At 50.4% G+C, this 24,515-nt stretch overlaps 1 protein-coding gene, 1 non-coding gene and 1 pseudogene across 2 annotated transcripts in view; 2 read left to right on the plus strand and 1 right to left on the minus strand.

The window, feature by feature from the left end:
- Positions 1 to 24,515, plus strand: part of ARMH1 (armadillo like helical domain containing 1) — an 81,565-nt gene that overhangs the window by 44,640 nt on the left and 12,410 nt on the right. Inside the window, exons 8-17 of the mRNA XM_068539747.1 lie at positions 3,538 to 3,660; positions 3,759 to 3,831; positions 3,979 to 4,108; positions 4,186 to 4,263; positions 4,555 to 4,636; positions 20,083 to 20,205; positions 20,304 to 20,376; positions 20,524 to 20,653; positions 20,731 to 20,808; positions 21,100 to 21,181. Coding sequence (XP_068395848.1) covers positions 3,538 to 3,660; positions 3,759 to 3,831; positions 3,979 to 4,108; positions 4,186 to 4,263; positions 4,555 to 4,636; positions 20,083 to 20,205; positions 20,304 to 20,376; positions 20,524 to 20,653; positions 20,731 to 20,808; positions 21,100 to 21,181 — 972 coding nt within the window. The remainder of the gene's footprint in view (positions 1 to 3,537; positions 3,661 to 3,758; positions 3,832 to 3,978; positions 4,109 to 4,185; positions 4,264 to 4,554; positions 4,637 to 20,082; positions 20,206 to 20,303; positions 20,377 to 20,523; positions 20,654 to 20,730; positions 20,809 to 21,099; positions 21,182 to 24,515) is intronic.
- LOC137762199 (transcriptional adapter 2-alpha pseudogene) lies at positions 9,571 to 11,574 on the plus strand (annotated as a pseudogene).
- On the minus strand, positions 12,568 to 12,683 carry LOC137763242 (U5 spliceosomal RNA). Its single transcript, XR_011073786.1, has one exon. It is a non-coding gene; the product is annotated as a U5 spliceosomal RNA (small nuclear RNA).

Below are 24,515 nucleotides of genomic sequence, written 5' to 3' on the forward strand. Positions count from 1 at the left end.
GGGACACAGGTTTGATCCCTGGTCCGGGAAGATCCCACAGGCCACGGAGCAACTACGCCTGTGCGCCACAACTGCTGAGCCTGCGCTCTAAAGCCTGCGAGCCACAACTACTGAGCCCGCGTGCCACAACTACTGAAGCCCGCGCGCCTAGAGCTCGTGCTCCGCAACAAGAGAAGCCACCTCGATGAGAAGCCCGCGCACCGCAACGAAGAGTAGCCCCCGCTCGCCGCAACTAGAGAAAGCCCGCGCGCAGCAACGAAGACCCAGTGCAGCCAAAAATAAATGAATGAATAAATAAATAATAAAGTCCATAAGTTAAAGAGAAAGAGAAAAGAAAAGAAAGATAGTTTCCCCTTTAGAGCAAAGGGCAGGCATGCTTACTGAGTGCTATATAACATTCAGGTTCTCTGAAATCAGGGTTCCTCTTTGTAATAAAATCCATTGCATAAGCAGGCATTCGGCTGTGTTACTCCCATGGGACTTGGGGGCAAAGGGAACTGACGCAAAAAGAGAAAACCCATATAATCAATATGAAGACCATAAAAGGAGACATCATTATAGATGGTGCATTCGTTAAAATCATTTTGTTAATGGCATAATGAAAACTTCTTGCAATATGTTTGAAAATTTAGGTGAAAACAGCGAGAAAACATAATTTACCAAAACATACTCGAGAAGTAGAAAACCCAAACTGTCCTCTAACCATTGAAGAAAATGAATCAGTAATTCATTTTTTCCAGAAGATCAGAAGCTTCAGAGAATTCTATCAAACATTCAAGAAAAAATTCTAGTCTTAAACTCTTCCAGAGATTAGAAGAAGATAGTACATCTTTTCCAAAACTCCCTTTCACGGATTTTCCTGGAGGAGTGGCCGTAGCACAGGAATAGACAGCAGTCTTGGAGAGTTACAATCAGTTAAGGAGAGAGTGGCAAGTGTAGCTAAGTGTACTCTGGTCTCTCTTCAGATCACTTGTCCTTTTTTTTCTCTTTCGGCTGCGTTGGGTCTTCGTTATGGTGCGCGGGGTTCTCGTTGCGGTGGCGTCTCTTGTTGTGGAGCGCTGGCTCAGCAGTGGAGGCACGCGGGCTCAGTAGTTGTGGCTCGCGGGCTCTAGCGCGCAGGCTCAGTAGTTGTGGCGCACGGGCTTAAGTTGCTCCGCGGCGTGTGGGATCTTCCCAGGCCAGGGCTCGAACCCGTGTCCCCTGCATTGGCAGGCGGATTCTTAACCACTGTGCCACCAGGGAAGTCCCAGATCGCTTGTCTTGTACCTTTTACTAAAGATTTTGTGGAGGGGAATTTTGTGGGAGGTTGCCTTCTCATCTAAGAGGGAAAGTTTCCAATGTTTCATCTGTTAGGTATGACCTTTGCTATAGTTTTTTCTAGATAGCTCTTACCACACTGAGATTCAGTTTTTTCAAACTTTCTTTCTATTAAGATGATTGCATTGTGCATTCCTAGATGGCACATTATTCCTTTTACATACTGCTAGACTCAATTTGCTAATATTTTGTGTAGAGTTTTTGCATCTGTGTTCACGAGTAAGATTGCTATATAACTTCTCTAGAGCCTCACTTACAGCTGGGGGCAGGGAATCAGAGAGCCCAGTTCCCAACCTACGACTTAAACTTGGAACTGCTTTCTAAAACAACAGGTTGGCTGTATCTTCTGTTTCTTAACTAGGAACCTCTTTATATTTCTACACATCAGCCATTTGTCTTTGAAAACCCACATACTTACCCTTATTTAAGTAAAACCTCAAAAGGTTCCACTACCAATTCTCAAGTGTTTCTCTCCACGAAAGTCTTTGCCAAGACACAAAAGATTTCATTAAACTGGGGAGAAATGTGTATGTGTGTACCATGCATGCCCATCCTCCCATATACTCGTTGGTCCCCCAACGTTTGTGGTGCCTTTGTACCTACCAACGAAAGCCTTTCTTCCATTGTAGAGAATTACCCCTAAACGTGTTCTTACTGGGTAAAAGCTCCTGACAAGAAAATAAAAGGTGGGACTTCCCTGGTGGCGTAGTGGTTAAGAACCCACCTGCCAACGCAGGGGACACGGGCTCGAGCCCTGGTCCGGGAAGATCCCACATGTCGCCGAGCAACTAAGCCCGTGCGCCACAACTACTGAGCCCGAGTGCCACAACTACTGAAGCCCCCGCGCCTAGAGCCGGTGCGCCACAACAAGAGGAGCCACCGCAAGGCGAAGCCCGCGCACCGCAACAAAGAGTAGGCCCCCTGCTCGCCACAACTCGAGAAGGCCCGTGCACAGTAACAAAGACCCAACGCAGCCATAAACAAATAAATCGATTTTTATTTTTAATTTTTTTAAAAAGAAAATAAAACATTAATTTCTGTTTTTCAAACAGATAATACTGTTAGTATTTCTCACGTAGTCTACACCGCATTCTGGTATGCAGATGAGCTAGTCAGGGAAACAACTTTGCCCTCGAAGTAAGTGGAGAGGCCAGCAGCACTTGACTCTGCAGCTGGGGGGACAGCTCATTTCCAAGCCCTGTCTTCCATGCAGCAAGCACTTGTGTTTACCCGCTGTCCTTTCACACCGCATTACCTGCCCCCTTCCAGCTCTGCCTGCCTGGGGTTCTTTTCTCTTTACAAAAATATTCAGTCCTCTGCCATCTTCCCAGGCTCTGCCACAGCCCACCCACCCCTTTTATAGCACTTGTCACCAAACTGTTCGCCGGGCCCAAGAGGCGTCCTATGCAGATTTGCCGAAAGGCTGAGTCAATGCTAGATGGAATGAATGACTGCGAAGCAGCTACAGAGAATGCCCTCTTTAAATGCTAGTCCCCTCCTCCTTCCTAACCGAATCTGTCCCTCCTTTTGCTTCCACCACTTCCTAGCTGTGGTACCTTAGGCAAGTGCTTTACCTCTCTGTGCCTCATTCCCTCAAATGTCCAATAGGGATAAGTCATCATGCTATTGCAAAAGGAAGCTCGTTGGTCACAGGGATCGTCACTGGGACACTGAACGGAGAGCCCTCAGCACAGAGCCTAGGCAAACAGGGCCTCAATAAGGGTTCGTCAGAAAGGAAAGTTTCTCTAAACTGCTGTCTACCTTGCCTCCTTTCTCATTTTCTGCTACACATCCCCACCCACTTGCTCTGTCTCCCTCTCACCCCTTGTCTTTCCCCATCCTGTCTCCCTTTGAAGACCCGCGGTCCTTCCCTCCTCCACGAAACCTTCTAGATTCCTCAGAGCCCTTTGGCGGCCCTACCTCTGTGGGGCCTCCAGCTCTTTTCAGCCTCTCAGCCTCCAACCCTTCTTCCTCCGGCTCTGGCTGGTTCTGTGAGTCCCAGGGGGCCTCGGCCTCCTCCTCCCTCTCCCCTTTAACCACGAGCTCCAGAAGGGCAGGACTGAGGGGTCGCCGGCCCAGCTCCCCCCACGCCTGGCACAGTGCTGGCCAGTAGCAGGTGCTAAGAAAGGTCGATAAAGACTTGGGGGGGAGGGGGTGCTGCTTCCTTGCGAGGGTGGGGAGTGGAGCGGCGGGCCTCTCCAGCGCCCCTGCCTTCCCCAGCCATCGAGCTGATCAAGGACCTGGTCAACTACGACGTGTGCCCGGCGCTGCTCAAGGGCCTCGTGGCGCTGCTGATACCGTCCTTCGAGGAGACCGGCAAACAGCAGTCCCAGATCGTCAGCGGTAGGGATCCGCTGGGGTCGGGGTGGTGGACCCCGACGGGGCAGGGTGGAAGACGAGGGCGAGGGGTCCTCCAGCCTCACGGCCACTCCCTCTTGCAGACTCTTCGGTTCTGCAGCTCACCGCCCACCTGCCGTTGTTCTTGCAGCAGGCCGCGGCCGCCAAGGCCATCGGGTAAGCGGGCAGCAGGTAGTGGGCGGATGCGGCAAGCCAGGCCCGGCGCTGCCCCGCGGGCCCCCAAGAGCGCTCCGGCCGCCCGGAGGGTCCCACGGGGCCGCCGCAGCCCGCATCCCACCCCCACCCCACGCCACCCCCGCCCAGGATCCTGGCGCGAGGCAACACGAGCCTAGCCGAGGAGATGCTGCACCTGCGCGTGGTGCACAGCCTCATGGCCGCCATGGGCAACACGGACCACAGCAACAGCCAGCGGCAGGCCAGCCTCACGCTAGAGGTGCGCTGGGCGGCCGGGCGGCGCGGCGGGCACAGCGCGTGGGCACGGCAGTCACGCCCCCTCGCCCGCCCACGCAGTACTTTGTGCAGTTATTCCCGGTGGTGGAGGAGCACGTGCGCAGGTCCATGGGGGAGGAACTCTACAAGCTCTTCCGTGTAAGTGCTCCCGCCCCGCCGCGCCCCGCGGGACGGAACAGTGCCCCTGTGCACACCCCAGCGCACGGCCCCTCCCCTTGTACACCCCACACACAGATCGGCCTCGGGGCCGGCGGCGGGGGGGCCTGCCCTGGCTTGGGCCTCTCCGCCTGGCACCCTTCCGTCCCCTTTCCTGCCCTTCCAGTCAGGCTAAGGGCCTGACCGCAGCCTGCAACCTCCGTCTGCCCACGCCCAACTCCGAGTCCAGGCTGCCCTGGCATCCAGCCCAGTTCCCCTTGCTCCTGTCCTCAGAGCAACGCCGAGGACTTGTACGTGAAAATAGATAGCATTCAGGCGGACATCTTGGCGGCCAACAGAGTCAATGTCACCAAAGGTGAGTGGGGTGTGAGGGGGCCTGGAGCAGAGGTGCGGCGGCACCCAGACTCAGGCTCACCTCCCTGTCCCCAGAGCTGTATCTCAGTGGCCTCTCCGACAGCACCGTGAGCTTTTACTTTGGCCATTGTAATCGGGGTCAGGTGGCCTACATCACACACTTCCAGAAGGAGGCTGTGGAAGAAAAGGAGTAACAGAGGCTCCAAGGCAAGCCAGGAAGCCAAGGCTGTGTGGCAGGGAAGCCTGGCAGAAGGAAGGAGCCAGGGCCAAGCCCCGGTTGACTCCTCTTGGCCCTTGGTGGGAGGCTGGGGTTCTGCCCGCCAGAAGGGGAAAAGGAGAGCTGGCTGGGAAGGGTTCAATACACAAACAGTCTTGCTATCTATCTGGCGTCCGTGTGTGGAGGGCGGAGGGAGATCTAGTGAGAGTTATGAGGATGGGTCGGGGTGCCCCTGCTCACCAAGGAAAAAAGCTGGTCTGAGGGGAAGGACCACCAACGTCGTAGAAGATTCAAGGGCACAGCCTGAGGAGCGGGCCTTACCTCAGCTCCCTGCTGGCCCCTGCGCTCTCCCCTCCAGGACACCACACCCACCTGGTCTTTCTCCTGCCTCTCCGGTTGCTTCCTTTCATTCTCTTTTGCTGATTCCTCCTCTTCAACCCAGCCGCCTTCAAGGTGGAGTGAGGCAGGACTCTGACCTGGAGCCTCTTCCCTACGTTTACACCCTGGTGATTCCATTACTTTAAATACCACTTCTGTGCAACGACTCCCACATTTCTATTTCCAGCTAAACATTTCTACCTCATTGTGTTGTCGACGAAAAATTTAATCAGTCGATCGAAGAAAGCAATGGAAAATTTTATTCGAGCCAAACTGGCGGCGTATAAGCCGGGAGCAGCCTCTCAGAAAGCTCCAAGGACTGTTCTGCCTGTGAGAGGTCAAAGCACAGTTATCCAGGGCTTTGTACGTTAAATGACGTACACAGTGACATTCACACAATCCAGATCGACACCTACAAAGCAAGTAATGGGTCATGGGTCATCAGGGCCCCTTACAAGATCAAGAAGGAAGGTTAGCTCCTAAGGAGTTATCTTGTTGATACTAGGAGAATGTCGCTCTTTACAGTTGAGCAGCTATTTCTGCCGGTGGGGAGGTTGGTTGGTGCATGATGCAGATACGCAATGCACACAGTAGAGGGAAGAGAGGAGGCCACAGGGCACAGAACACTTTTTATGTTCAAATTTTCCTTGACTTGCCTTAGAATATGGATTTGTATTTCATCAGTGTCCAAATCTGAACTCCCAGTCCTGTGCCATCTTCCCCAACTCAGCTGATGGCAACTCATCCTTCCTGCCACTCAGAACAAAATCGTGGTGTTCTCCTTGATGTCTCTCTTTAACCTCTGGATCCATGCTGTCTGTCGACTCTACCTTCCAAATATATCCAGAATCCAACTATGTCTCACTACCTCCATTGCTAATACTCGGGTCCAAGCCACCATCATCTCTCCTCTAGATGACTCTGCTCTCTGCCCCATTCTCTTTGTCGACACAGCAGCCAGAGTGGTCCTTGTAAACTTCAGATTCTGTCACTCTGCTCAGAACCTTGCAGGGCTCTCCATTTCACTGAGTAAAGCCCAAGCCCTTACTGTTATGGCCTCCAGGGTGATCTAGTCTCCCATGACTTCTGAACTCTCTCCTACGTCCCTCTCTCTTCTTCACTGGGCTCCAGACACATTGGCTGTGTGGTTCTTGAAGTTGACAAAACAAGCTCCTGGGGCTTCCCTGGTGGCGCAGTGGTTGAGAATCTGCCTGCCAATGCAGGGGACACGGGTTCGAGCCCTGGTCTGGGAAGATTCCACATGCCGCGGAGCAACTAGGCCCGTGAGCCACAACTACTGAGCCTGCGCGTCTGGAGCCTGTGCTCCGCAACAAGAGAGGCCGCGATAGTGAGAGGCCCGCGCACCGCGATGAAGGGTGGCCCCCGCTCGCCGCAGCTAGAGAAAGCCCTCGCACAGAAACGAAAGACCCGACACAGCCAAAAATAAATAAACAAATAAGTTAATTAATAAAAACAAGCTCCTGCTTTAGGGCTTTTGTGCAGACTTTTCTGCTGAACACTTGAGAGAGGTTCTGTTCCTAGACCTCTCACCCCAGGTGGCTGCATGGCTAACTCCTTGACCTCCTTTCAACTCTTTACACAAAAGGTATCTTCTCAGGACTTACCTGGTGGTGCAGTGGATAGGACTCCGTGCTCCCAGTACAGGGGGCCAGGGTTCGATCCCTGGTCAGGGAACTAGATCCCACGTGCACGCCACAACTAAGGAACTGGCGAGCCACAACGAAGGAGCCCGCCTGCCGCAACTAAGACCCGGTGCAACCAAATAAATAAATAATCTTTTTAAAAAGCAAAGTTATCTTCTCAGGGAGGGAGGGTTACCCTTTTTTAAGTCGCATCCCACACTACCAACCCCTATACTCTGACCCCCAACCCCTGCCACTGCTGTTTTTTCCATAGCACTTATTTATGTGTTATTTATTTATTGTCTGTCTCCCCACCTGAATGTAAGCTCCAGCAGGGCAGGGATATTTGTTTTCATTACTGATATATCCCAGATGCTGAGAACAATGCCTGGCACATGTGAATGAATGAATGACCGAGTTACTGTGAGGGAATTGTCCCTCAAAGTCAGAGGACATGAAGTCAGATGGCAGTAATTCTCCAGGATGCCACAAGAGGGCATCACCGGCCCCGATCTTGTTGGTCAAAGGCAGCCTAATTGAGCCTCAGCTTTCCTCTATTTGGGCGGAGGGAGGAGAGAAAAGTTAACGAAATATCGGTATGTCTTCCATAAAGCTAAATGGATTTCCTGTTTCAAAGACGTGTCCTGTCCTTTGGTGTCAAGTCACTCTTAACTGTTTTTAGTCTTGGAATGGCCTTTTTGTAGAATCATGATTTTTAAAATTAGTACCGCAGAAATTTTTTGGAAATTTTAATAATTGGAAAATCCAACAATCTGGAAACCACTGGTCTAAGATGATAATAGTTTAATAACAATGGAACTTTTAAAAAAAATGAAATCTTAAGGGACTTCCCTGGTGGTCCAGTGGCTAAGACTCCACGCTCCCAATGCAGGGGGCCCAGGTTCGATCCCCGGTCAGGGACCTAGATCCCACATGCTGCAACTAAGGGTTCTCATGCCGTAGCTAAAGATCATGCATGCCGCAGTTAAGACCTGGCTCAGCCAAATAAATAAATACTTTTTAAAATAAATAAATAAAAATGAAATCTTAAGTATAATACAAATATCCAAAACAAATATACGTTACATGAAATGTATCACTATACATTTATTTTCCCCCAACTTTTTATTCCCAAAAGTTCAAAACTACAAAAAGTTGAAAGAATGAGTACCTATGACACATTTTCTTTCTCTCTTTCTGTTTACTGGGCTATTAGAAAGTTTCCGATAGCATGACATTTCACTACTAAATATTTCACATTACGTGTCTATAAGAATAAGGCCGTTCTCCCACATAATTACTATATCATTATTGTGGTAGTGTGAGTCATAGCCTCCAAATACATCCGCATCCTAATCCCAGGAACCTGTAGATATGTTACTTCACATGGTAAAAGGGATTTTGCAGGTGTGATTAAGGATCTTGAGATGGGGAGATTCTCCTGGATTATCTAGGTGGGCCCCAGGTAATTACGAGGGTCTTTATACGGCAGGAGGATCCAGAGTTAGTTAGGAGATGACACGACAGAAGCAAGAGATTTGGAGTGCAAGGAAGGGGTCACAGGCCAAGGAATGAAGGCAGCTTTCTAAAGGCAAGGGAACAGATTCTCCCTTGAAGCCTCTAGAAAAGAATGCAGCCCTGTCCACACCTTAATTCTACACTCCTGACCTCCAGAACTGTAAGAGAATAAATTTGGGTTGTTTTAAGTCACTAAGCGTGTGATAATTTGTTACAGCAGCAAGAAAACAAATACAATTATTAATTCAATACTGTCATGTGAAACAGAGTACATATTAAAATTTCCACAAAGGTACCAAAAGTGTACCTTCTGCTTTCTTCCTGCCTTCCTTTTCTTGGTGTGTTAATTGGGTTTGGTCCAGGATCCAGTTAAGGTTTGTATATTGCATTTGATTGTCATGTAGTATAGGCTTTTTTTTTTTTTGTCTGTCTAATTTATGCATTGTATTTATTTTGGGCTGTGTTGGGTCTTCGTGGCTGCGCGCGGGCTTTCTCTAGTTGCGTGGAGCAGGGGCTGCTCTTCGGTGCGGTGCGCGGGCTTCTCACTGCGGTGGCTTCTCTTGCTGCCGAGCACGGGCTCTAGGCGCGCGGGCTTCAGTGCTTGTGGCACGCGGGCTCTAGAGTACAGGCTCAGTAGTTGTGGTGCCCGGGCTCAGTTGCTCCGCGGCATGTGGGATCTTCCGGGACCAGGGCTCGAACCCGTGTCCCCTGCAGTGGCAGGCGGATTCTTAACCCCTGCGCCACCAGGGAAGCCCTAAGCTTACTTCTAAAGTTAAAATTTACAGCAATTACTTGCTGTCTTGATCCACATTAGAAACTGGAAACTACAGAAAATCTCGAGCATTTCCTTTTCCTTTTCTTTTTTTTTGGCCGCGCCGCGCGGCCTGCTCGGTTTCAGTTCCCCAACCAGGGATAGAACCCGCGCCCTCTGCAGTGGAAGCGTGGAGCCCTAACCACTGGACCGCCAGGGAATTCCTAGGATCTCTTGTTTTTAACAGTTCTAGTTCTAAGGCTAAACTACCTCATCAGAAAGTATATATATAAAGTATGTATCATGGCGCCTGCGCCGCGCGGGAGCCGGCACGCAAGCCCAGGGCGCGCGCGCCGCTGGCGTTTCCTCGGCGCGGAGGAGGGGAATGAAGTAAGGGGGGCGGGCGGGCGGGCGGGGGGGTCGTCAGCTTTGGTGTCTGTGTTGGCCAGTTCTGAAATCTCCTTGAAGGAGCCCTACACTGAGGAAGATCAAAGCAGCAGTCTTTGCCAACTGGGGAATGGACCGTTTGAGTTCCTTTAGCAATGATCCCTCTGATAAGCCACCTTGCCGAGGCTGCTCCTCCTACCTCATGGAGCCTTATATCAAGTGTGCTGAATGTGGGCCACCTCCTTTTTTCCTGTGCTTACAGTGTTTCACTCGAGGATTTGAGTACAAGAAACATCAACGTGATCATACTTACGAAATAATGACCTCAGATTTTCCTGTTCTTGACCCCAGCTGGACTGCTCAAGAAGAAATGGCCCTTTTAGAAGCTGTGATGGACTGTGGCTTTGGAAATGGCAGGAAGTAGCCAATCAAATGGGCACCAAGACCAAGGAGGAGTGTGAGAAGCACTACATGAAGCATTTCATCAATAACCCTCTATTTGCATCTACCCTGCTAAACCTGAAGCAAGCAGAGGAGGCAAAAACTGCTGACACAGCCATTCCATTTCACTCTACAGATGACCCTCCCCGACCTACCTTTGACTTTGACTTGCTTTCTCGGGACATGGCAGGATACATGCCAGCTCGAGCAGATTTCACTGAGGAGTCTGACAAGTATGCAGAATGGGACTTGAGAGACATTGATTTTGTTGAAGATGACTCGGACATTTTACACGAATTATAAGAGACCATGGATTAATCAACCTTAGAAAGTTTCAGTTAACGGAACGGCGGTATCCCAAGGAAGTCCAAGACCTTTATGAAACAATGAGGCGATTTGCAAGGATAGTGGGGCCGGTGGAACATGACAAGTTCATTGAAAGCCATGCATTGGAATTCGAACCCGGAAGGGAAATCAAGAGGCTCCAGGAATACAGGACAGCAGGCATTACCAACTTTTGTAGTGCCAGAACCTATGATCACCTCAAGAAGACTCGAGAAGAGGAACGCCTCAAACGCACTATGCTCTCGGAGGTTCTCCAGTACATCCAGGACGGTAGCGCCTGCCAGCAGGGGCTCCGCCGGCAGGCTGCCATTGATTCTGGCCTGAGTTCTTCCGTACCAATGGCTTCGAATTCAGGTACACGAAGTGCACCGCCCTTGAACCTCACTGGCCTCCCTGGCACAGAGAAGTTGGATGAAAAAGAAAAGGAGCTCTGTCAGGTGGTGAGATTGGCCCCAGGAGCCTATTTAGAATACAAATCTGCTCTATTGAACGAATGTAACAAGCAAGGAGGCTTGAGACTGGCACAGGCAAGAGCACTCATCAAGATAGACGTGAACAAAACCCGGAAAATCTATGATTTCCTCATCCGAGAAGGATACATCACTAAAGCCTGAGGCTCTCCGGGCCTGGTGGGCCAAAGGACCGTACGGGCATTCTGGAGTTTTGTTTTTGAGCTGAATTCTCCTTGTAGAAAGAGGGGAAGAACCAAGGAAACCTTAAGTTGTATTAATGTCTACTTTCTTCTCCCCCCTGCTTTAAAATACTGCTGTTGTTGGTATTCTGCTGCAGAGTTACGTGCGAGATAAGCTATTATTAACTGTGTGTGGGCATTCATTCCTAACCCCTCTTGTAACTAAAACAAGAACCACAGCACCTCACATCACAGTGTTGGTAGAAATAGAACTAAACCAGTCTTTAGTCCCAGGAGTCCAGCTCAGATCCTTGTACTTGCTTGGGAGGTTGGTTTTCTGATTATCTGTTTTGTCTTCAAACATTACAGACAGATTTAAAATAAAGAGGTTATAGAGAGAGGAAGCTTTCTCTTTCTGTCTGAGGATTCTTTTAAGCTGACAACTTATGTTTATGAGCAAAGAGGAGGAAAATCTCCCCGTGATGGTGTTGTCCCAAACTGCATCTTCAACTTTAATGTCTGGCTTTGTAAGTTGCAGTCTGGCTGTCTAATCTGCAGTAGACTCTTGAGGAGGTGACACTGGATATAAAATGTCTCTGTTATTTTTAGAATTAATGGATTAAAATGTTGTGCTACTTCAAATAAATAAATACATAATAAAATAAACATGTATCACACAAAAATCAACCAACTATACTTCAATTTTTTTGAAGTTTTTAGAAAAGCCAAGTTCCACAAGTGCAGCAGTTAGAACCACAGTCCCAGAGACGTGGGTCTCGCCTGAGGTGCTCACGTACTGCCTTGAAAGACCTTTGCAGACAAATAGGCCCAAGCCTCCACTTGAATTCAAGACCTAACCAAAGCCAGGTTAAGCGGATACTCTACAGCTAGCAGCCGTCTACTGCACGATTGACTTGCTCCGTGCCAGGCCCCGTGCCGAGCACAAGAAGCAGTTCAAGTTCATGCGTGGTGGTCTTCAGCGTGCAAACATAAACCCGAAGCCCTAGGAACAAAGTGCGTTCTGCAGCTCCGTTGAGTATATGCATTTCTGAAAACCGTGGGGCCGCCCGCGCTAAGGACACGGTGGGCGCTTGTCTCGCGTCTCCTCCTCCCACCCGCGGGTGCCGCCTTCCTCTAACCAGGGTCAATATCACCGCCCCACGCTACCACACGACTCCGCGAGCACCAGCTTCACCGTCCACACCAGACCCGCATGTCCGAAGACAACCTCACAGGAACGGAACACCACACCTTGCTCCCACAGAGGAGTCCAGCTGCTTACGAAAATAACAGCCAGAAACCGCAAGCACGGCTCGCCACTGTACTTCACCGGCCTCGCGCCGCCAACCGATGGGACTCCAGGTGCTTGCCCAGGTTCCGAAACCACACGGACATCACGCGCCTCACGGCCGAAACACCAACAAAACAACCATCAAGGGGGAAGACACGACCCACCACACACCGAAAATAATCGCTGGACAAGAACAAACCGGGACACGCCGACGCAAACACGACCTGCAACCAACCCAAAACTGCCTTAGCCCCCTTGCCAGAACGGGGAACGCTACCGCCAGACACACCGAAAGACACAACATTCCTTTACTTTTTGTACAAAGTTATTAGCCTTGTGAAAACAAGGCCTCAAAAAATTGACGAGAAACTCGGAATTGTTTCTCTCCACGGAAATCTTTAGTAAAAGGCGAAAGATTTATGCGTTTTGAAGAGAAACCAGAGTGTGGCGTCATAGCCTCTCACACAGTCCTCGGCTAACGGTAAGTCCCAAGTCACCAATGGTAACTATTTACCCGCAAACAACGAGTGAGTTCTGCCATTATTTCAGACAATTCTCTGAAAATATCCTGAGTTCGAGCGGGGGCGGGAGTCAAAAGAAATACAAGAATCTAGCCTTTTGAAAGTAGGCAAGACCCTGAGTGCAATGCATTGTGGGTATGTAAATGAAGCCCAGTCACCAACCTCGCGCTTCGGCAAATGCCTTCGTTTATTAGTTTTCCTGCTCGGTCTAGAGCCACCACCAGGGGGCGGAGCAGAAGCCAGATAGGAATATAGTCGCCGAGTCCAACCAGAAAGTCTGTTTTTTTGTTTGTTTTTGTTTTGTTTTTAAGATAATTTCACAGGTTGGGGCAGATTTCCCTTTATTTTTTTAGTCTTCTTTTTTTTTCTTTTAAGTTTTATTTATATATTTATTTATTTATTTTTGGCTGTGTTGGCTCTTTGTTGCTGCACGTGAGCTTTCTCTAGTTGCCGCGAGCGGGGGCTACTCTTCATTGCGGTGCGCGGGCTTCTCATTGCGGTGGCTTCCCTTGTTGCGGAGCACGGGCTGTAGGCGTGCGGGCTTTAGTAGTTGCGGCACGCGGGCTCTAGAGCGCAGGCTCAGTAGTTGTGGCACACGGGCTTTGTTGCTCCGTGGCCTGTGGGATCTTCCGGGACCAGGGCTCGAACCCGTGTCCCCTGCATTGGCAGGCGGATTCTTCACCACTGTGCCACCAGGGAAGTCCCAGAAAGTCTGTTTTATTTTATTTTATTTGTTTTAAGGGACGACATTTATTCCTTTTCCAAATGTTACAGTAAGACCAGGGGGAAGAAAATGGTCTTAGCCGTTAGAAAAAAAAAAAAAAAGTGCAAATCTGGGGTTTGGCCGTTAAAAGTTATTTACAACAATGTGGGGGGAGGGAAGACAAGAAGTTGTTTCACATTACAGACCTCCCCCCAACCCCAAAGCTTAATACTTGCTTACAAGTCAAAAAAGAAACACAGTTGATTCACAAGCTGGAGGTTGCAACTTGAGTAAGACATTTAGAAAAACCTAGACGAGGGCAGTGTCCTCCCCCGCCCAGGTGCCACTGTAGGCACAGCACGAGAGACTACAAACAACAGGGCAAGGTGGACACTCAGGGTTTGGGAGTGTAGGCAACCCCACCTCTGGCTCAGGGATTTGGGGAGTAAACATAACCTACTTGGAGAAGAATTGGGGAAGACAACCAGCAAACTGCCTTCTGCGCGGCTGGGGACAGGGAAGGAGGTAGGGCCAGGGGCAGGAGAATTTCACATCACTAACCTAACTTGGGAAACTGCAAGGGACCATCTTTAACTGGCCTTAAGAGGAAGAGCAGATGGATGATGGTGTTGCCGCAATATCAGCTTCCCTGTGCACCAATGCCGAACAGAAATACGGAGACAGAGATTTTGGAGGAAGAGAGAGATGGCTTCATTTTTCTGCCAGGCAGAAGGGAAGACACAGCAGGCTAGCGCCTGAAGAACTGTGCCCCCATCTCCTTCGGGAATCGGAAAAGATTTTATACGTGGGGCTCGCAGTCTGGGATATATGATAAGGATCAAAGTCGTGAAGGTCTTGCATTCTTCTTCTTCCTGCGTTATTTCAAAACAGTCACTGCTGGCATCAGGCAGCCCGGTAATTGGGTCGGTTTGTCTCTGGGCTGTTGGCCTGCGACCTTTTTTCTGAAGTGCAAATGCTACAGGGGGTGATTTGCTACAAGGCAGTGCAGGATGTAATTCACATAGTGTTAAAGAGTCATAGGTTCGGGGTGGCACAGTGGTTAAGAATCCACCTGCCAATGCAGGGGACACGGGTTCGAGGCCTGGCCCGGGAAGATCCCACATGCCAAGGAGCAACTCAGCCCGTGTGCCACAACTCCTGAAGCCCGCGCGCCTAGAGCCCGTGCTCTGCAACAAGAGAAGCCACCCAATGAGAAGCCCGCGCACTTCAACGAAGAGTAGCGCCCGCTCGCCGCAACTGGAGAAAAGCCCGCGCGCGGCAAGCAACAAAGACCCAACGCAGCCAAAAATGAAAGTAAATAAATAAATCTATTTTTTTTTTTTTTAAAGTGATTCAGTGGGGAATTCCCTGGCGGTCCAGCAGTTAAGACTCAGTGCTTTTTCTGCCGCGGCCCAGGTTCGATCCTTGGTCGGGGAACTAAGAACCCACAAGCCGAGTGGCACGGCCACAAAAAAAAAAAAAAAAAGTGATTCAGTGAATAAATCTTCATTTTGCCAAGGATCCCCATACATCATCAAGGAGCAGACACATAATCAGTGAAGGCTCAAGCATTTAGTGCAACGTGAAGAGGCAGAACCAGGGCGTTGTCTCCTGGAGCGCTTGGTCCCATGTGGGCAGAGAATGCCATTGGTGGTCAGGGAAATTTCACTAAAATATCCTCATCCATTCATTTTTTTACCCTGAAGGTTCACCTAGCCACTTCTTGCCGCAGGAAAAGCTATCTGAGGCACAGGTTGGCATTTTTTCCAGGGCATCCTGGCACTAAGGTGCCACCAGCTTGTGCCTGGGAAGAGCCCAGCTACTACTGAGAGCTGTGCTGCAGCTGACCAGGCCCCTATAGTCAGATATGAGGAGGAGCCAACCACTCAGACCCCAAAACCAAGCAGCACTAATTCAAGAAAAAGGAAGAAAAGGTTTCACAACCAAACAATAAAAGAACAAGTGAGAAAGACTTGGGGACTGCAGGCACCAGGCCATAGCTGCCAAGTGGCCGGAGGCATCCCAGGCTGCATTTTTATCCAGGTGGGAGAGTGTCTGGGTGAAGACGGGGAGGCTCAGTGTCCTGGTCCCTTTGCCTCCACAGGGTTGCTGGCTCTGTGATTCCAAATTAGAACCATATCTGAGCAATAAGAGGTTGGGGTAGGGTGTAGTTGGGATTATGAGGGCTACCCCAGGAGACCTGGATGAAAGAGAAAGTGCAGAAGCAGTGGCCAGCTGTTTCTGAATCAGGTTGGCCCACAGAGGAAAGGGGCTGTCCCAGAGGCCTGTCCCCAGGGTACCAGGCACTGGAAGGGGTGGCACCAGACATCCTTGAGGATCTTCCTCGTGGGAGAGTAGCTCTTTGATTCTGTGATTGGGAAGAACAGGCTGAGACCAACTGGGGTTCATTCCAGGAATGCAAGGCTGGTTCAATACCCCAGAGTCAACCAATTTTACCTACCAAACTAACAGACTAAAGAAGGAAAATCACATTATTGTGTATCAATCGTTGCAGAAAATGCGTGTGACAAAATTCAAAACTCATTCGTAATTTAAAATTCTCAGAAAAATAGGACTAGAGAAGAGCTTCCCCGGGAATTCCCTGGCGCTTCAGTGGTTAGGACTCCACACTTTCACTGCCAAGGGCCCGGGTTCAGTTCCTGGTTGGGGAACTACGATCCCACAAGCCATGCGGCACGCCGGGGAAAAAAAAAAAAAAAACAAGGAAGAAAAAGAAAGGGTGAGAGAAGAACTTCCCCAGCTTGATAAAAAGCATCTACAAACAAAACATCTACAGCTAACATTATCCTTAAGAACGAAAGACTGAATGCTTTCCCCCTAAATTCAGGAACAGAGCCACTGTGTCTGCTAAAGGATTACTTCTAGCAAAAGAAAAATAATCCTAGGAGACAATTCTCTACAGGTCTTTCACGTTTCTGCACACCTTGTAAATGAAATACTTACTGTTCTTTGTTCCAGACTATCTTTTCAAGGATGTTTGTTTAGCAAACAGCTTTGGAAAATAAAGATAGTTTCGGGACTTCCCTGGTGGCGCCGTGGTTAAGAATCTGCCTGCCAATGCAGGGGACACAGGTTTGATCCCTGGTCCGGGAAGATCCCACAGGCCACGGAGCAACTACGCCTGTGCGCCACAACTGCTGAGCCTGCGCTCTAAAGCCTGCGAGCCACAACTACTGAGCCCGCGTGCCACAACTACTGAAGCCCGCGCGCCTAGAGCTCGTGCTCCGCAACAAGAGAAGCCACCTCGATGAGAAGCCCGCGCACCGCAACGAAGAGTAGCCCCCGCTCGCCGCAACTAGAGAAAGCCCGCGCGCAGCAACGAAGACCCAGTGCAGCCAAAAATAAATGAATGAATAAATAAATAATAAAGTCCATAAGTTAAAGAGAAAGAGAAAAGAAAAGAAAGATAGTTTCCCCTTTAGAGCAAAGGGCAGGCATGCTTACTGAGTGCTATATAACATTCAGGTTCTCTGAAATCAGGGTTCCTCTTTGTAATAAAATCCATTGCATAAGCAGGCATTCGGCTGTGTTACTCCCATGGGACTTGGGGGCAAAGGGAACTGACGCAAAAAGAGAAAACCCATATAATCAATATGAAGACCATAAAAGGAGACATCATTATAGATGGTGCATTCGTTAAAATCATTTTGTTAATGGCATAATGAAAACTTCTTGCAATATGTTTGAAAATTTAGGTGAAAACAGCGAGAAAACATAATTTACCAAAACATACTCGAGAAGTAGAAAACCCAAACTGTCCTCTAACCATTGAAGAAAATGAATCAGTAATTCATTTTTTCCAGAAGATCAGAAGCTTCAGAGAATTCTATCAAACATTCAAGAAAAAATTCTAGTCTTAAACTCTTCCAGAGATTAGAAGAAGATAGTACATCTTTTCCAAAACTCCCTTTCACGGATTTTCCTGGAGGAGTGGCCGTAGCACAGGAATAGACAGCAGTCTTGGAGAGTTACAATCAGTTAAGGAGAGAGTGGCAAGTGTAGCTAAGTGTACTCTGGTCTCTCTTCAGATCACTTGTCCTTTTTTTTCTCTTTCGGCTGCGTTGGGTCTTCGTTATGGTGCGCGGGGTTCTCGTTGCGGTGGCGTCTCTTGTTGTGGAGCGCTGGCTCAGCAGTGGAGGCACGCGGGCTCAGTAGTTGTGGCTCGCGGGCTCTAGCGCGCAGGCTCAGTAGTTGTGGCGCACGGGCTTAAGTTGCTCCGCGGCGTGTGGGATCTTCCCAGGCCAGGGCTCGAACCCGTGTCCCCTGCATTGGCAGGCGGATTCTTAACCACTGTGCCACCAGGGAAGTCCCAGATCGCTTGTCTTGTACCTTTTACTAAAGATTTTGTGGAGGGGAATTTTGTGGGAGGTTGCCTTCTCATCTAAGAGGGAAAGTTTCCAATGTTTCATCTGTTAGGTATGACCTTTGCTATAGTTTTTTCTAGATAGCTCTTACCACACTGAGATTCAGTTTTTTCAAACTTTCTTTCTATTAAGATGATTGCATTGTGCATTCCTAGATGGCACATTATTCCTTTTACATACTGCTAGACTCAATTTGCTAATATTTTGTGTAGAGTTTTTGCATCTGTGTTCACGAGTAAGATTGCTATATAACTTCTCTAGAGCCTCACTTACAGCTGGGGGCAGGGAATCAGAGAGCCCAGTTCCCAACCTACGACTTAAACTTGGAACTGCTTTCTAAAACAACAGGTTGGCTGTATCTTCTGTTTCTTAACTAGGAACCTCTTTATATTTCTACACATCAGCCATTTGTCTTTGAAAACCCACACACTTACCCTTATTTAAGTAAAACCTCAAAAGGTTCCACTACCAATTCTCAAGTGTTTCTCTCCACGAAAGTCTTTGCCAAGACACAAAAGATTTCATTAAACTGGGGAGAAATGTGTATGTGTGTACCATGCATGCCCATCCTCCCATATACTCGTTGGTCCCCCAACGTTTGTGGTGCCTTTGTACCTACCAACGAAAGCCTTTCTTCCATTGTAGAGAATTACCCCTAAACGTGTTCTTACTGGGTAAAAGCTCCTGACAAGAAAATAAAAGGTGGGACTTCCCTGGTGGCGTAGTGGTTAAGAACCCACCTGCCAACGCAGGGGACACGGGCTCGAGCCCTGGTCCGGGAAGATCCCACATGTCGCCGAGCAACTAAGCCCGTGCGCCACAACTACTGAGCCCGAGTGCCACAACTACTGAAGCCCCCGCGCCTAGAGCCGGTGCGCCACAACAAGAGGAGCCACCGCAAGGCGAAGCCCGCGCACCGCAACAAAGAGTAGGCCCCCTGCTCGCCACAACTCGAGAAGGCCCGTGCACAGTAACAAAGACCCAACGCAGCCATAAACAAATAAATCGATTTTTATTTTTAATTTTTTTAAAAAGAAAATAAAACATTAATTTCTGTTTTTCAAACAGATAATACTGTTAGTATTTCTCACGTAGTCTACACCGCATTCTGGTATGCAGATGAGCTAGTCAGGGAAACAACTTTGCCCTCGAAGTAAGTGGAGAGGCCAGCAGCACTTGACTCTGCAGCTGGGGGGACAGCTCATTTCCAAGCCCTGTCTTCCATGCAGCAAGCACTTGTGTTTACCCGCTGTCCTTTCACACCGCATTACCTGCCCCCTTCCAGCTCTGCCTGCCTGGGGTTCTTTTCTCTTTACAAAAATATTCAGTCCTCTGCCATCTTCCCAGGCTCTGCCACAGCCCACCCACCCCTTTTATAGCACTTGTCACCAAACTGTTCGCCGGGCCCAAGAGGCGTCCTATGCAGATTTGCCGAAAGGCTGAGTCAATGCTAGATGGAATGAATGACTGCGAAGCAGCTACAGAGAATGCCCTCTTTAAATGCTAGTCCCCTCCTCCTTCCTAACCGAATCTGTCCCTCCTTTTGCTTCCACCACTTCCTAGCTGTGGTACCTTAGGCAAGTGCTTTACCTCTCTGTGCCTCATTCCCTCAAATGTCCAATAGGGATAAGTCATCATGCTATTGCAAAAGGAAGCTCGTTGGTCACAGGGATCGTCACTGGGACACTGAACGGAGAGCCCTCAGCACAGAGCCTAGGCAAACAGGGCCTCAATAAGGGTTCGTCAGAAAGGAAAGTTTCTCTAAACTGCTGTCTACCTTGCCTCCTTTCTCATTTTCTGCTACACATCCCCACCCACTTGCTCTGTCTCCCTCTCACCCCTTGTCTTTCCCCATCCTGTCTCCCTTTGAAGACCCGCGGTCCTTCCCTCCTCCACGAAACCTTCTAGATTCCTCAGAGCCCTTTGGCGGCCCTACCTCTGTGGGGCCTCCAGCTCTTTTCAGCCTCTCAGCCTCCAACCCTTCTTCCTCCGGCTCTGGCTGGTTCTGTGAGTCCCAGGGGGCCTCGGCCTCCTCCTCCCTCTCCCCTTTAACCACGAGCTCCAGAAGGGCAGGACTGAGGGGTCGCCGGCCCAGCTCCCCCCACGCCTGGCACAGTGCTGGCCAGTAGCAGGTGCTAAGAAAGGTCGATAAAGACTTGGGGGGGAGGGGGTGCTGCTTCCTTGCGAGGGTGGGGAGTGGAGCGGCGGGCCTCTCCAGCGCCCCTGCCTTCCCCAGCCATCGAGCTGATCAAGGACCTGGTCAACTACGACGTGTGCCCGGCGCTGCTCAAGGGCCTCGTGGCGCTGCTGATACCGTCCTTCGAGGAGACCGGCAAACAGCAGTCCCAGATCGTCAGCGGTAGGGATCCGCTGGGGTCGGGGTGGTGGACCCCGACGGGGCAGGGTGGAAGACGAGGGCGAGGGGTCCTCCAGCCTCACGGCCACTCCCTCTTGCAGACTCTTCGGTTCTGCAGCTCACCGCCCACCTGCCGTTGTTCTTGCAGCAGGCCGCGGCCGCCAAGGCCATCGGGTAAGCGGGCAGCAGGTAGTGGGCGGATGCGGCAAGCCAGGCCCGGCGCTGCCCCGCGGGCCCCCAAGAGCGCTCCGGCCGCCCGGAGGGTCCCACGGGGCCGCCGCAGCCCGCATCCCACCCCCACCCCACGCCACCCCCGCCCAGGATCCTGGCGCGAGGCAACACGAGCCTAGCCGAGGAGATGCTGCACCTGCGCGTGGTGCACAGCCTCATGGCCGCCATGGGCAACACGGACCACAGCAACAGCCAGCGGCAGGCCAGCCTCACGCTAGAGGTGCGCTGGGCGGCCGGGCGGCGCGGCGGGCACAGCGCGTGGGCACGGCAGTCACGCCCCCTCGCCCGCCCACGCAGTACTTTGTGCAGTTATTCCCGGTGGTGGAGGAGCACGTGCGCAGGTCCATGGGGGAGGAACTCTACAAGCTCTTCCGTGTAAGTGCTCCCGCCCCGCCGCGCCCCGCGGGACGGAACAGTGCCCCTGTGCACACCCCAGCGCACGGCCCCTCCCCTTGTACACCCCACACACAGATCGGCCTCGGGGCCGGCGGCGGGGGGGCCTGCCCTGGCTTGGGCCTCTCCGCCTGGCACCCTTCCGTCCCCTTTCCTGCCCTTCCAGTCAGGCTAAGGGCCTGACCGCAGCCTGCAACCTCCGTCTGCCCACGCCCAACTCCGAGTCCAGGCTGCCCTGGCATCCAGCCCAGTTCCCCTTGCTCCTGTCCTCAGAGCAACGCCGAGGACTTGTACGTGAAAATAGATAGCATTCAGGCGGACATCTTGGCGGCCAACAGAGTCAATGTCACCAAAGGTGAGTGGGGTGTGAGGGGGCCTGGAGCAGAGGTGCGGCGGCACCCAGACTCAGGCTCACCTCCCTGTCCCCAGAGCTGTATCTCAGTGGCCTCTCCGACAGCACCGTGAGCTTTTACTTTGGCCATTGTAATCGGGGTCAGGTGGCCTACATCACACACTTCCAGAAGGAGGCTGTGGAAGAAAAGGAGTAACAGAGGCTCCAAGGCAAGCCAGGAAGCCAAGGCTGTGTGGCAGGGAAGCCTGGCAGAAGGAAGGAGCCAGGGCCAAGCCCCGGTTGACTCCTCTTGGCCCTTGGTGGGAGGCTGGGGTTCTGCCCGCCAGAAGGGGAAAAGGAGAGCTGGCTGGGAAGGGTTCAATACACAAACAGTCTTGCTATCTATCTGGCGTCCGTGTGTGGAGGGCGGAGGGAGATCTAGTGAGAGTTATGAGGATGGGTCGGGGTGCCCCTGCTCACCAAGGAAAAAAGCTGGTCTGAGGGGAAGGACCACCAACGTCGTAGAAGATTCAAGGGCACAGCCTGAGGAGCGGGCCTTACCTCAGCTCCCTGCTGGCCCCTGCGCTCTCCCCTCCAGGACACCACACCCACCTGGTCTTTCTCCTGCCTCTCCGGTTGCTTCCTTTCATTCTCTTTTGCTGATTCCTCCTCTTCAACCCAGCCGCCTTCAAGGTGGAGTGAGGCAGGACTCTGACCTGGAGCCTCTTCCCTACGTTTACACCCTGGTGATTCCATTACTTTAAATACCACTTCTGTGCAACGACTCCCACATTTCTATTTCCAGCTAAACATTTCTACCTCATTGTGTTGTCGACGAAAAATTTAATCAGTCGATCGAAGAAAGCAATGGAAAATTTTATTCGAGCCAAACTGGCGGCGTATAAGCCGGGAGCAGCCTCTCAGAAAGCTCCAAGGACTGTTCTGCCTGTGAGAGGTCAAAGCACAGTTATCCAGGGCTTTGTACGTTAAATGACGTACACAGTGACATTCACACAATCCAGATCGACACCTACAAAGCAAGTAATGGGTCATGGGTCATCAGGGCCCCTTACAAGATCAAGAAGGAAGGTTAGCTCCTAAGGAGTTATCTTGTTGATACTAGGAGAATGTCGCTCTTTACAGTTGAGCAGCTATTTCTGCCGGTGGGGAGGTTGGTTGGTGCATGATGCAGATACGCAATGCACACAGTAGAGGGAAGAGAGGAGGCCACAGGGCACAGAACACTTTTTATGTTCAAATTTTCCTTGACTTGCCTTAGAATATGGATTTGTATTTCATCAGTGTCCAAATCTGAACTCCCAGTCCTGTGCCATCTTCCCCAACTCAGCTGATGGCAACTCATCCTTCCTGCCACTCAGAACAAAATCGTGGTGTTCTCCTTGATGTCTCTCTTTAACCTCTGGATCCATGCTGTCTGTCGACTCTACCTTCCAAATATATCCAGAATCCAACTATGTCTCACTACCTCCATTGCTAATACTCGGGTCCAAGCCACCATCATCTCTCCTCTAGATGACTCTGCTCTCTGCCCCATTCTCTTTGTCGACACAGCAGCCAGAGTGGTCCTTGTAAACTTCAGATTCTGTCACTCTGCTCAGAACCTTGCAGGGCTCTCCATTTCACTGAGTAAAGCCCAAGCCCTTACTGTTATGGCCTCCAGGGTGATCTAGTCTCCCATGACTTCTGAACTCTCTCCTACGTCCCTCTCTCTTCTTCACTGGGCTCCAGACACATTGGCTGTGTGGTTCTTGAAGTTGACAAAACAAGCTCCTGGGGCTTCCCTGGTGGCGCAGTGGTTGAGAATCTGCCTGCCAATGCAGGGGACACGGGTTCGAGCCCTGGTCTGGGAAGATTCCACATGCCGCGGAGCAACTAGGCCCGTGAGCCACAACTACTGAGCCTGCGCGTCTGGAGCCTGTGCTCCGCAACAAGAGAGGCCGCGATAGTGAGAGGCCCGCGCACCGCGATGAAGGGTGGCCCCCGCTCGCCGCAGCTAGAGAAAGCCCTCGCACAGAAACGAAAGACCCGACACAGCCAAAAATAAATAAACAAATAAGTTAATTAATAAAAACAAGCTCCTGCTTTAGGGCTTTTGTGCAGACTTTTCTGCTGAACACTTGAGAGAGGTTCTGTTCCTAGACCTCTCACCCCAGGTGGCTGCATGGCTAACTCCTTGACCTCCTTTCAACTCTTTACACAAAAGGTATCTTCTCAGGACTTACCTGGTGGTGCAGTGGATAGGACTCCGTGCTCCCAGTACAGGGGGCCAGGGTTCGATCCCTGGTCAGGGAACTAGATCCCACGTGCACGCCACAACTAAGGAACTGGCGAGCCACAACGAAGGAGCCCGCCTGCCGCAACTAAGACCCGGTGCAACCAAATAAATAAATAATCTTTTTAAAAAGCAAAGTTATCTTCTCAGGGAGGGAGGGTTACCCTTTTTTAAGTCGCATCCCACACTACCAACCCCTATACTCTGACCCCCAACCCCTGCCACTGCTGTTTTTTCCATAGCACTTATTTATGTGTTATTTATTTATTGTCTGTCTCCCCACCTGAATGTAAGCTCCAGCAGGGCAGGGATATTTGTTTTCATTACTGATATATCCCAGATGCTGAGAACAATGCCTGGCACATGTGAATGAATGAATGACCGAGTTACTGTGAGGGAATTGTCCCTCAAAGTCAGAGGACATGAAGTCAGATGGCAGTAATTCTCCAGGATGCCACAAGAGGGCATCACCGGCCCCGATCTTGTTGGTCAAAGGCAGCCTAATTGAGCCTCAGCTTTCCTCTATTTGGGCGGAGGGAGGAGAGAAAAGTTAACGAAATATCGGTATGTCTTCCATAAAGCTAAATGGATTTCCTGTTTCAAAGACGTGTCCTGTCCTTTGGTGTCAAGTCACTCTTAACTGTTTTTAGTCTTGGAATGGCCTTTTTGTAGAATCATGATTTTTAAAATTAGTACCGCAGAAATTTTTTGGAAATTTTAATAATTGGAAAATCCAACAATCTGGAAACCACTGGTCTAAGATGATAATAGTTTAATAACAATGGAACTTTTAAAAAAAATGAAATCTTAAGGGACTTCCCTGGTGGTCCAGTGGCTAAGACTCCACGCTCCCAATGCAGGGGGCCCAGGTTCGATCCCCGGTCAGGGACCTAGATCCCACATGCTGCAACTAAGGGTTCTCATGCCGTAGCTAAAGATCATGCATGCCGCAGTTAAGACCTGGCTCAGCCAAATAAATAAATACTTTTTAAAATAAATAAATAAAAATGAAATCTTAAGTATAATACAAATATCCAAAACAAATATACGTTACATGAAATGTAT

This window comes from Eschrichtius robustus, chromosome 3 (assembly GCF_028021215.1).
Source record: "Eschrichtius robustus isolate mEscRob2 chromosome 3, mEscRob2.pri, whole genome shotgun sequence".
NCBI lineage: Eukaryota > Metazoa > Chordata > Mammalia > Artiodactyla > Eschrichtiidae > Eschrichtius > Eschrichtius robustus.